This window comes from Pogoniulus pusillus, chromosome 4, assembly GCF_015220805.1.
Source record: "Pogoniulus pusillus isolate bPogPus1 chromosome 4, bPogPus1.pri, whole genome shotgun sequence".
In the NCBI taxonomy this organism is placed as follows: Eukaryota; Metazoa; Chordata; class Aves; order Piciformes; family Lybiidae; genus Pogoniulus; species Pogoniulus pusillus.
Window position 1 is genome coordinate 32,940,000 of NC_087267.1, and position 12,989 is coordinate 32,952,988.

Here is a 12,989-nt window from a genome sequence, read left to right on the forward strand (position 1 = left end):
CCTCTTCAAGAGCAGGAGGAGCTATTTTTGTATGAACTCCTAGAACATGTTTTGTACAAGTTTATCAGTAATGTGCCTCTGCACGTTCTCCACCCATTGTTGGCCTCTCCAGGTGGGACATCTTTGGAGCCGTCATTGGTACCGAATGTGGGACACTGGAATCTGGCTCAGCTCTGGTATTTCTCAGAGATGGAGAAAGGAAAGTCTGCACTCCATACATGGACACTACAGGCTATGGGAACTTGAGGTTCTATTTCAGTATGGGTGAGTATACATTGCTAACGTCATACAGCATGTGAAGCACCTGGCCTTGAACTGGGGCAGTGTGCATAGAACTGTTTTAAATCTTCCTCTGTTTTGTAACTGTGCTGCTCACGAGTATGTAAGGCTGACCACTGTCAGTCAGATGAGAGTCCACCTTCTGGAGCGACACACAGGTGTGCAAACATGGAGGACATACAAATAGGCCTCTCAAAAATACTCTTGCAGATTACATGGACTTGCAGATAAAAACCTTTCCATCTGCACTTATAGTCCTTGTTGAGCTTTTCTTCCTTGGCTGTAACCAGCCGTTTTTTTGGCTGAGATAAATCTTGTGTTCAAGATTAAACCAGCTTAATATAGAAGTTATGTGAAGGTGTGTCCACATAAGATCAGTGCCTACATGTAAGATCAGTGCCTAAATGTCCTTTAATGTTAGAGGAGCTGTAGTCAGCATCATTCCTGGAAAAACTCATTCAGCTGTGCTAGACCAGTTGAGCCCCTCTGTGGACTCCACTGATGGCTTGGGTTGGATCTCCGTTGGTATAAAGGAAGCCTAAACACCTGGTACACACATAGGTGTGGGTTCACTCTTATTCAGTCTTCAGGTAGGATCAGTTAGAAAAGAAGGGGTTGTTGTTGCCAGTTGATGTGTCCAGGTGTACCTGAGACACCAGTGCAAGACTGGTGGATATAGCCCAGTGCCTGGGGGAGAGCCACGGTCTGCTGCAGTAGCAGGTAGGTGAGGCAGGCGCCCACAGCATCTGAAATGATCCTGTGTACTAGTGTGCTGAACCTGCCTGTTGTGCCCACAGCTCCACAGTTTAACAAGTCTTCATGTGAAGAGGAATCTTCTTGTCTTATATCTTCTAGCTTCCCTCAGTGCTCCTTACTCCATTATTAGAAGAGACAGTCATATCTCTGTCACCCTTACCACACCTGAGAGGATTTATAGGTACCTGTCATGGCCTCCCACAGCCATATCCATGGAGACCCTGTTGTTAATGCATCAGCTTCAACAAAGCTGCACCCAAGAATGAGACACAAGTAGTACAGAGGTGGGACAGCCTTACCTGGCTGAACTCTTAGAACAGTTTCTGCTCAAAAGCTCTTACTCTGTTCTTAGATACTTTCATCTGCTAACGCATTGGCCCAGGGGGAGATTCACAGAGAGCAGTGTGCACCAGTCTCAGGGGGGGTATGACCTCTGTGTGGTATGCCTCATGAAAAGCACTGGTATGCTGTCAGCATCATCTGTGGGCCTTTCCTGCTGGAACAAAGTGCAACCTCAGTCATTTACTAGGGCTAAGAAAGCAGACAAAACCAAACATGTCCTGTCACTTCCCCTCCCCACTGCTGGCAGTGCAACTGCACTAGTTGGGTGTTGCCATCGACCAAAATCCCTGTGAGCATGGTGGCTGCCATTCAGTCCCTCACATTGTTTTTCCCAAACTTTTATTTTGCACATAATGGAAATTTCAGGAGTTTATTCTCTCAACACCTTCTTTAGAAGAGATGAGGAGTTTTGCTTAAAAGTAGAGAATAACAGAATAATAAAGAAGGAAGCAGGGACTGAACTTGTGACCTCCGTAGACAACCTTCTGAATAACAAGAGAAAAGAGTCTTTAATGAGTGGAAGGCCTCATGTTGTTGTCCTAAATTGTAGTACATCTCTGTGCTGCATGAATTACCAGTAAAGCATAGATGCTTTTTCCCAGTTCTTCCAAGCATTACAACACCTGCAAGAGAAACAGGAAAGACACTTGCTCAACCTTCTGAACTTAGGGAAGAAGTTGTCAGCACATGCAGCATGCAGACACAGAGGACAGTGAGATATTGGTGAAAAAATGCATTCTGTGCATATTTGTAAATTAAATAAATAATAGTTCAACAATTCAGGCAAGCAGAGGATTTGAAAGGGCACATGGATATCCCACATTGCAGTATGATACACATCCTGTCTGTTTCTGCATTGCTTTGCTTAGTCCATCCCAAGAACCAGCCATCTGTAGTGAAAAAAAGCAAAGAAAGTGTTTGGTGCATGCAACATTTCTGCTTTACAGACTTTTCAAAGAAGCTTCCTCATCCTGTTTTTTCCTATTGTAGTGGGTTTTTTTTTTATACCTACAGCACCCACAGTGTGCAGGGAAATTGTGTTTCCTGTTTCAGTTACATATACTTCATGAAAAAACTTCTTTCCAGAGCACCAACCTACTGCGATGATGTCCATCTTGTAACTACAGTGCAGAGTTTAGTGCCCATATTTGTAATATGTCTGTTCTTTTGAAGAAGGTAAATAAGGGTTTTGCATTCTGCCCTGTGATGGTCTGGGTGTTCCTTGCCCACACTTTAGAAATCACCCAGACTAGACTCAGCTGGCTCTGGGAATATAGATGAAGCTATTTATTTACAGCTAGCACAATATACAAGCAGATATTTACAGTATATACAGTTATAGACAGAAATATACAAGGTAAAAGGCAATACAGAAACACAACTCCCCTCCCAGAAACCTGAGTCCCCAGGAGGGGCTCTCAACCGCCCCTGCACCTTCCCCCTGCCCCTCTCAACCTTACCCCAGTCCTAAGAAAGAATAGAGGTTTGGCCAAGAGGTTAAGAAGCAAAGTGGGTTAGGCCAAATGGAAGGTGAGGTTAGAGAGATGCAGCTCAGTCAGCAGCCCAAGCCAGAGAGAGTGAGAGACAAATGGCAAGAGTGTTATCTAATGTTTTCATTTCTTCTTCAGCAAGACTCTGAGGGAAGTAGACATCACCACTGTTTTCCTTTCACAGCCTATGATCTAGTTCTTCTCACCAAAACATTCTACCCTGCTTCAAACTAGCACATGCCCATATGAAGACTCTTCAACTGCTGCCCCACTGCAATCATGTCACACGTTTTGTGTGCTACAACAGGCTCCATCCATCCCTTTCACATACGGTGCAGGCAGCAGAAGAAACAATGCAACAAATAAAGTACACAGCAATCGTTCTTGTTCCCTACTAAGAACAAATTCTCAGCTGCCAAATGTCCAGCTGAGAGGTATTTAAGAAGTCCTCTCAGATGATGTGTGAGGCTGCAGAGTGTGAGTACTAAATAACAGTTTGCTGCTGAGAATTCAAAAAGCTGAGTGTTTCTGTGTACACAGGATTTAAAGCATGCAGGTAGAAGTATTACTCCAGGCACAGCATTTTCTATTAAAATTGTTCTGATTAGGAGACTAAGAGAGGTACTTGAGGTCTTCACAACTGTCAATCCCTTTGATCTCTGACACGGTCTATCTGATCAAGATGTTCTTGTACATCGTGTCCTTAGGCTTGATGTTCATTTGTTTCACGTCCTAAGTTAATTAGCATCTGTTTGTAATTGTTTTCATAATTATGGCTGCACAATACGACTCCACTTTTCAATAGCAAGGGCTTCAATTCATTTTTTTCCTCCATCAAATGTGTGTTGTACAGGGGGAACTTGTGATTCCGGAGAATCCCATGAAAATGATGTCATACTCTATGCCAAGATTGAAGGCAGGAGGGAGCACATCCCTCTTGATACCCTGACTTATGCTGCTTACAAGGTAATAATGATTTTAAACAAAGCAGGTGGATGGGATGAATAGATCAATCTGTTCTCCATGTGATGTTGATTGTTGAGTTCCATAGGGACAGCAAATACAACCTTCCTAAGAACATAAATCATACACAGACCTTGCAGTAATAGGATGCCTTTGCACAGCAGCTCTGCAGTTATCGCTGATTCCTCCTTGCCTGAGCAGGACTCTGGCGTTGGCTGGAATAACAGGCAAATGGGCAATGAGTTAAATGTTTAGCTGTCAGATGAAAGCTTTACTGATAGTATTGCCTCACAGATAGTTACTCCTGTCTCCACTCAAGGTCTTGTTAGCCGTAGTCTGATAGTCAGGACCTACACCCTAAGAGGGTCAGTTGCAGTGGAATCAGTGCTGGGAAGAGAGCAATCCAGCAATGCCTGGATGTCCTTGCCATGCCTAATGGTGGAAATGTCACATTTTACACTTTCTTTCCATTTTAAATGCAGCTGTGTGCCTCTCAGAGGGTCCATAGTGCTGTGGGCAGGAACTCAGACACAGGAGGCACTTACTGGCGATGTGGGCAGGCAGCATCTCCTACACTGATGTTGCAGTTTCCTTCCACCACTCTCAGGCAGGACAGTAAGAAACTCGACCTAGAGCAAGAAAGCATACAGACCATGTCTACCTTGAGTAACCCAGCCTTGAGCTGTCCTTCTGCTGCAGCTGTGTAAAAGGCAGCAAAAATAGATGTGTAATGCATGTACACATGGATATGCTAGAAGCTGGTGAGCAGTTTGCTTATACAACGTGTGGGAAATTTGGTGGTAGGGATGCAGCTAATTTCAAGCATTTTCATTGTAGCTCTGTCCTTCAGAAAGCAAATTTTTACAGTAGGGCTTGGCCTGAGCTTGCCTGAGTCACTTGCATTGTTTCATTGTGCAAAGCTTCCCTCCTCAAGTGCTTCTGTGTGAAAGACAGGGTAGAGCTTTTTTAAAACTAAGGAAGCTGTAATTGTAAATTAATTTAAAAAATAATTGGGGAATGCAGGGAAAGATAGGATCTGAAGTTACTCTGAATTCATTGTGCAGGGCTTTTTTAAACAAGCAGTTTTAAAGCTGACCTACTCTTTTGGCTAATAAAGGTCTAATTACATTGCTTTAGGACAAAGGGAAAGCTTCATATAGCCTTTCTAACATTTACATCAACAAGACAACATCCTTCCTACACTTGCCTGTGAACTCATGCTGGCACCTCCTTCTCACGTAGTTGGACTTAGGCATCCCAGTACCCTGCATTTGCTTCTGTGAACTGAAAGGCTCTAGGACAAAGAGCATTTGCCATTGCCGGTTGAGCGCTGGCAAAATAAACCAGTATTTTTCAGAACACAGAAAGAAAAGTCTTTTCTCTAGTGTCTTTATGACCAAGAAGTTTGATCTTACTAAGGTGATGAGCAGAGCTGGTATTCAGAATGTTAACAGCTAGGCACTTAACAGAAAATGTTCTTATTTGGAAGCTTCTGTGGAAAGAGGTAACTAAAAAAGTTAACAGAAAGAAAGGAGGAGAGATAGAGGCACTCCTGGTTCACTAGATATTATTTTTTTTTCTTATTTTAAGCAGTATCTTGTTAGCTTTTTAAACATTATTTGGTTTATTTAAGCCTGACTTAATTTATTTTAAAGGTTCCATCTTTGGTTTCTGTCGTCATTAGTCCGGATCTGCAGAATCCTGCAACCAAGTTTTGCCTGAAGCAAAAGAGTCACCAAGGCCACAACAGGAATGTCTGGGCTGTGGATTACTTCCATGTCCTTCCAGTGCTCCCTTCCTCAGTGACTCACATGATCCAGTTTTCCATCAATCTGGGTTGTGGAACTTACCAGCCTGGTAACAGGTACAGCTGGGGAGATCCCTCTTTTGATGGTCAGCTTTCTAGTACATTTTGGTTTATAGCTGCTGGGTGAGTGCTTGGAATGTTTGTTGTCAAGAAGGACAAAGCCAGTCAATAATGACAAATATAAGCTGCTCAAAAGCCAATGTTTCTGTTGATCTCCATAGGCATAGGTTTGTATGTCTCACATGCAATAAAGAGTCTATTAACTGGACTTCCATGTCCAAACTTGCTTTTCTTAGTGCACTATTATCAAATATGCTTATGTTTTCAGAGCAACCTTTGCTTTAGTTTCTAATGAACATTAGGTCACCCTCTTAGTACTGTGTGAGGGGACAAGTGTTAAAGTGCCAGAAACCTGCCCTGCTGACCTCACAGAGACTGCTGTTGGCACAAACATGCATGATTCCTGTGAGATGGGTGATAAGTAGTCCTCATCTTACTGACCTCAGCACAAGGACCCCACTGTCCGTAAACAGATGACAGAACTCTTGCTGGCTTCACTTCACTTCATTCAGTATCTTTCTATGTACTTAAGGAGAGGGGAAGGGAAAGGTGAGAGTAATTTGTGGCTCCATGACTTGTAGAATCATGGAGATGTTGGTTGAGAGGGATCTTCATGGGTCATCTAGTGAAACCTGCTGCTCCAGGTGGGATTGTGACTTGATGATCTCCTGGATGCGTGTTGTGCTACCTCTGTGGGTGACCTTCTCAAGTGAAGATGTGTTTTCTATTGTCAAGTCATGTCTTTATGACTGCTGCTCTTTCTACTGTGGCTGCCAGTACTGAGGAGAATTTGACTCTGTCTCCCTCGTGAGTGCTCCCTGCACCATCACAGACTGCTGAAGCTCATCCTTCTTCAGCAGGTTGAATGTAGGTCCCCAGTGGCTCCTAATGCTCAGTGCTCGAGGCCGTGAACATCTTGGTCATCCTCTGCTCCACCTCTCCAGTTTCTTGACATCCTTCTTCAAAGAGGGGACCCAAACCCAAACTGTCCACTGTCCCTCTTTCCTTAGGTGTATGTGAGAGTGTTTATCCTGATAATATTTGAGGTTTAGGTTACTTTATGTTCTTGCAGAGTCAAGAGCTTAAGAGACTGTAAATGCTTCTACATCTGTGTCTCATGGCATCTACTTCCAGGTGGAGAGAGCTGCATTAACACTGACAGTCCTAGCAGACCACAGGGCAGCAGAATTCAAGGGGCAGCAAAGCATAAGGCATTGCACTGACATTTGATAGGAAGAGAAGGCAGCAACATTTTTCTACACAGAAAATGAAAACCTTTCCTGTAAATACATGTTACATAAAGTCTGTCTCAGACTGTTAGCTGATGGGGATTGGTATATAGTTCCTTCTTCATGTAAACTATTTCTGAAGCAGAAAGAGAGGTTTCTCTTAACAAAGGAAGAACTAGGTCCCCATTATGCTTGTTGGGAAGTGCCGCTGTACTAAGGAAATACCATCTCCTGGTCTCCAGCATTGTTCATAATGCATTCATTACCACAGATGTGAGAGGGTCTTGCTGAATGTATGCAGTAAATATGACCCTCTAAGGTATCAGTAGAGCTAAATGGGAAATAAATTAGTCAAGACCTTTCTAAACCATTTTAATACACACCAGCACAGTGATGGTACATTTAAATAAAGTAATATTGTCAGCAAGTTGTAATGAAAAGGAGAAGTTATAATCCAATAATTTAGTACTGAGGTGATGAATTATGACTTTTATAATGTTCCACTGACATTACTTTAAATAAAACAGAACATTACAAGCTAATTATATGGAGGAAATTAGAGAAGTATTTCAACAGAATACTATATCCAGAATAAATCAGGCACTTTCTATATTACTTTTCCAAGGTCTTCAGAATGTGAGACATCTCAGGGTTTCTTTATGCTCCCATGTTGTAAACAGTGGTGGGGTTTTTTAAATGTGCAGTGAAACAGAGAAGAAAAAAAATCTGGTGAGAGCTCTGGGGAAGATGAACTCGACAATGAATTTTTGGGAGAATGGACTCACAGACTCAGTGGATGGTCACACAGAGTTTCTGGTTCTCTCATGAAACTATCTGCACATGGATGGTTTGATTTATTATTTGTCTCTGAAATCAGAGAACAGCAGCCTCTTTCAAAGCTAATCTGGAGGTTTTGCATATAGTTATGTTACCAAATTCACCACTGAGCACTCCAGGCACTGTAAGACAGGAGGAATCCTTCAAAGACCACTGTAGCTGGCCAGCACAGAGGTTCCCACAGCTCTTGGGGGCTCTGTCCACTACAGGAATTCTCTGAAGTGTGCCTGTTCCTTGGTTCCCTCTACCCTCTGCAGGTCTGAAGGGGACTGTCTGTTTTCACTGCTCCAGAGTGCTTTTCTGATCTCCATTTAGATGCGATGAATGAAGGAGACAGATGACCGAGGAGTCCAATTAAGTCAATATTTGTCAGCGACCAAAGGGGAGAGCCAGCCAGAGTAGGAATAGGTAGTGGTCTGTTACCACCATCTTAAGAGCTGGCGCTTAGAAGTGTCCTGTGCTCACATGGTGCTGTCTAGCCGTGATTAATCCATGCTTTCTCCTCAGTGCTTTTGAAACCATTTCCAGATGAAATAGAAAAGTAACAGCAGCTCTTTTACCAGCAGCAGCATAAAACACTAGCTCCATGGGGGCTGAACAAGGACAAGATCTTTAGACAATTCTCAGATTGGAGGCTACCCTTTTAGATTTAAGTACTCAGACTTGTTTCGTGTTTGTATTTTCAGGACCTGTTGTATTCAAAGTCTGCTTGAATTTACACTTCAGTATCAGTAATTAGGAGGAGTGCATTTGATGACTTCTTAGTGTTGGTACTTTTACATCTCTGCCTACAACAGGGAGGCTTACGGTGTCTTTCTCCTTTCTCTCCTTCACTGTGTTGCCAGTGTCAGCTTGGAGTTTTCAACCAACCATGGTCGCTCCTGGTCCCTGCTCCACACTGAGTGTTTGCCTGAGGTCTGTGCTGGGTCTCACCTCCCCCACAGCACCGTCTACGCCTCTGAGAATTACAGCGGGTGAGTGCTCTCTGCAGAGCTAACTGAGATGCAAGAGTAGAGAAGTGAATTATAGGTGGCAGAAGAAAGCAGCAAAGCACACAACCTCATGTCATCTTTCATTTTTGACTAGCTGAGGACAGCAAGGAAGGGAGTGTTCTGGTCTCCTGACTGCCCAGTAATGAAATTTGAAATATATGGGGCTGCTTCGGTGGTGTAATATTTTTGATGCTAAAGATAAATTACCAAAAAAACCCTGTAGGCAGCATGCTGGTAATCAGAAGAAAAGTTATACCTTGTCAAAGCCACAAAAGTTTTCTTCTTAGTCAGGGAAACCATAAGTCAAAGCCATATTTACATCCTCAGACACCTTTACTCACAATCCCAATATTGGGTTACAACGAAGCACTTTCTCTGTGCTTCTGCAGATGCAGATTGTTGTTAGTGCCACTTTCTTATACCAATACTTCACCTTATTAATCCTCTTTTGTACTGTTCTGACCATAGTGTGAGCTGTGACATCTTGTTGTGTGGTGCAAATCCTATGACTGGTATCCTTCTGTATCCCAGATTTCACAGGCACTTCAGAGTGGCTGATACAACGATGAAAAGAAAGCGTAGTTGAAGCATTGCTCTGATTCTGTGCCATTTTCATAGGAACCATTGCCCTTGGTGTCTGTAGGAAGTGTAGACCCATGGACAATATGAGAATGATGGCCCAGGCCACAGCAGGCTAAATCTTCTTTGTCACTCTTCTCACCCCCAGCACTCTGCACCAGACAGCTCAGTTGTACCAGTGTACAACTTGAAAGCTATTCACTGTGATGGAGAAGTCATTACAGCAAAGCAAGTCAAGGTCTTTGCTGAGTCCATGCATTCATACAAGGCACTTTAGAATGTAATAATTAATAGACATGAATTGTATGCAAACATCATGGGCCATGTTCTTTGGGTTTTTTCAGTTGTAGTTTCTAAAGCTGCAGTAACTCCACAGCTTCATTTGAGCAGATTTCAGAATTCCAGATTCTCAGGAAGCTCCCAGTGTGGGTAAGCACACCTGCAAGCACTGAGCTGCCCAGCAGTGTGAAATGCTAGCCTGCTGTTGGTGTGTTTCAGGTGGAACCGAATCACTTCTCCACTTCCCAATGCTGCACTAACAAGAGACACCAGGATTCGGTGGAGACAGACAGGACCGATCCTTGGCAACATGTGGGCAATTGATAATGGTCAGTATTCTTGTACATGAAGATGACACATTGGAAGGGTTAATTTATTTGTGCTGCTCCAAGGGAATGTGTTTTCCACAACCACAATGCAGAGGATCTTCAGTTTGTTAAATTCCTTTTGTTGCTAACAGTCATGTTGTGAAGCCAGAGGGGAATTCTGCCCTTTGGAAAGGCACTAGCCTAGTAGAGAACCCTCCTATTTTCTTTTCATTAAATGCTTTCCAGGAAAAACTATTGGTGGGAAGGGCTTAATACAACATTTTCTCTGACTGCTTGCTCCTAATTACACATATAGGTACTACACCGCACTACAAAGAGTATTTACTGTGCCAGCCTAAGCAGCAGTTACAGGATCTGGGACACATTTTTCCTTCTGGACATGGAAGACCTTCATAAAGCAATGCTGCTACCAAAATACTTGCAAAACTTTTACACTGTTGACAGTATCTTCAGGGGGAAAGTGCCATCTGTTCCAGAGAAACATTTATTCTTTAAGGAGATTATTTTTTACCTCTCTGTTCTTCAAATGAATGTGAAGAAATGGGAGGAGTTTAAATTGACTCATAAAGCTAAGTGCAGAGCATAACAGGGACAGTCTTCACAGGAAATGCTTTCAATGGCAGGGAAAATACTTAGTAACAGGATAAAATAGCTGCAATGCCCAAAGTGCAGAAGTAAGCATGACTGAAACACCTGAGAGAAGGTGCACAGTTTTCAGCTTGCTCATTAGCCTTAAATGGTTTGGGACTAAGTAAACTCCACACAGAATTAGCTTATTAAAGATCTGTAGTGATGTCAAATGGCCTGTGGAGTTTTGCAGTGACTGCTGTTAAGGTTTGGTGTGGAGCCTGGCAATGGTGGATTGTTACATTGTGCAAAATTCTTAAAACAGAATGTCTGGGTTTGGAAGGAAACTCCTTGAAGCTGAAAAGGTAATGCCACAAATTATTGATGAGCAGTGGCATCATTTTGACATTCTGCATAGAGAGTTGGTGGTCTTCTTTAGAGATGATAAATGAAGGTATATAAACATAAGAAGATGTCTGTGAGCATCCACAGAGATGAGCTGCCTCCTCATAAACTGCAAACTGTGAGTGTAGGATGCTCACAGATGTTCACAGAAACAAGAACAAGACAAAAGCAATCCAAAGATCCAAATCTTTACAACAGAACAAACAAGAAGGTTTTTAAAATCAGTAGTTAATTCGTCTGTCTGCACTACCTTGGCTTGCACAAGAAAATTCAGTTCCATCAAAGAATGCTGCATGCTCCAATGTGAACCAGCTTCAAAGAAGGGCCAGCTTCGAGATGTGTTTGGGTGTAGAACTGCAACAGGGGAATCACAACTGAGTGTGCTTCTTTAGCTATTGCGGGCCTCCTTTGTTAGACACTTGTGAAACTGAGGCTTTACGCTCTATGACAGGGAAATACTTACAAATATTGGCAAGCCACTCTCATTCTTGAAGAGATGAAGAATTTTCAAGGTTTCAAGGCTCTGACTTTTAGCTTCACACCTGTTTCTCATATGAATTAAGTTTTAAATGAAATCTGGAAGCTGGCCATCTTTTAGAAAGGCTGGGAAGCTGCCAGTTTCCATAAAGCTTTTTTGTTGTTGTTTTGAATGACATCATTGCATCTTTAACTCTTCTGCTTTTACCACCCACTCAAAAAGACCTCAGAAGGCACAAATAAATCAAATAAAACAGAAGTTATGCACCCTGAAAAGTGAGAAAATCTAGAAATCATGTGAAGTCTGATGGGGAGGTAGGTACAGGGAGCAACTAATAGGGTTTTAGAGTACATACCAGGGAGTAATGACACACTGCTGTGATGAGCAGCACCATAAAACTAGTAGAGAAAAATTAGTACTGGTTGTTATAGGTGATTTCACATTGGTGACTCTGCACTCTAAAAGTCACGGTGCAAGTGGGTAACTCCAAGTAATAGGCATTCTTCAATAGACAATATTACACTGTTCCTGGCTAAGGCCTTTTTGTAGTGTTGTTTTGGAAGAACTTTGTCCACAAGCTTTGGGCTACACCCAGATTAATGCATTTGGCCTATCCATCACAGACTAATGCATTTCTTTATAGCAGTGCAATGGGATGGTGCTCATTCTGAGACTTGCTCACCTTTCCATCCTTCATGTTCTTCACAAAACACTAGCACTGTTGACTAGGAGTCATTGGAGGAAGATGAAGTAGTAGATTAAGACTTGTATTTGAATTGTATGTGATTTGGAGTCTTACTTCACAGTATCACAGTATCACCAAGGTTGGAAGAGACCTCATAGATCATCGAGTCCAACCCTTTACCACAGAGCTCAAGGCTAGACCATGGCACCAAATGCCACGTCCAATCCTGCCTTGAACAGCTCCAGGGACAGCGACTACATCACCTCAAGTGTATCATATCTAATAACTGCTTAAGATGTGGCAGGGCAGGTTTTAATTCCAATAGGTCCAGTGAAATTAAGTGTGTGGATTTCAGTGGGAGAAGCAGCAGCACAGCTTTTGAGTCTGCAAGACTGCTGTTGGAATGTGCTAATATCTATATCAAATCACATCTCTGAAATAAGATGAAGAGAAAGCAATGCACAGCAAATCATCTGATCTCGTTCACAGGTTTGTAAGAAACAGATGCATTAATTAAGCCATCACTAATGTATCAAGCTGTAGGTAGTCATCATGCATCAAGTAATACATAACCCCTGGCTATCCTTTTGTAGACATCTTCAGCTAGAGCTTTTAAAATAAATCAAATAGCTCTGTGCTCAGGTATGTGTATTGTCTTGTGCTTTTTGTACTGTGTTTATCACATACATGACCCTTCATTTACCTGATTTCTTTTCTCTGCAGTTTACATTGGTCCATCCTGCCTCAAATTCTGCTCAGGGCGAGGACAGTGTACCAGGAATGGCTGCAAGTAAGAGTTATAATTCAGTACTTGTCTTCAATTGCCATCACATAGTTCACTTGATGATCTGAAAGTCGAAGTGATTTTCTTTTCAGCCCTTGCTTTTTGAGAGGATTAACTGTAAAATTAGC

The 12,989-nt window shown here is 42.5% G+C and overlaps 1 protein-coding gene across 3 annotated transcripts in view; it reads left to right on the forward strand.

The window, feature by feature from the left end:
* Positions 1 to 12,989, forward strand: part of RELN (reelin) — a 314,867-nt gene that overhangs the window by 193,802 nt on the left and 108,076 nt on the right. For 2 of the 3 annotated variants that reach the window (XM_064142519.1, XM_064142520.1), the window contains exons 12-17: positions 113 to 264; positions 3,721 to 3,833; positions 5,486 to 5,694; positions 8,609 to 8,737; positions 9,833 to 9,942; positions 12,801 to 12,867. In XM_064142519.1, coding sequence (XP_063998589.1) covers positions 113 to 264; positions 3,721 to 3,833; positions 5,486 to 5,694; positions 8,609 to 8,737; positions 9,833 to 9,942; positions 12,801 to 12,867 — 780 coding nt within the window. Of the gene's footprint in view, positions 1 to 112; positions 265 to 3,720; positions 3,834 to 5,485; positions 5,695 to 8,608; positions 8,738 to 9,832; positions 9,943 to 12,800; positions 12,868 to 12,989 lie in introns of those variants that run through there. The other variant, XM_064142521.1, reaches the window with a different exon arrangement.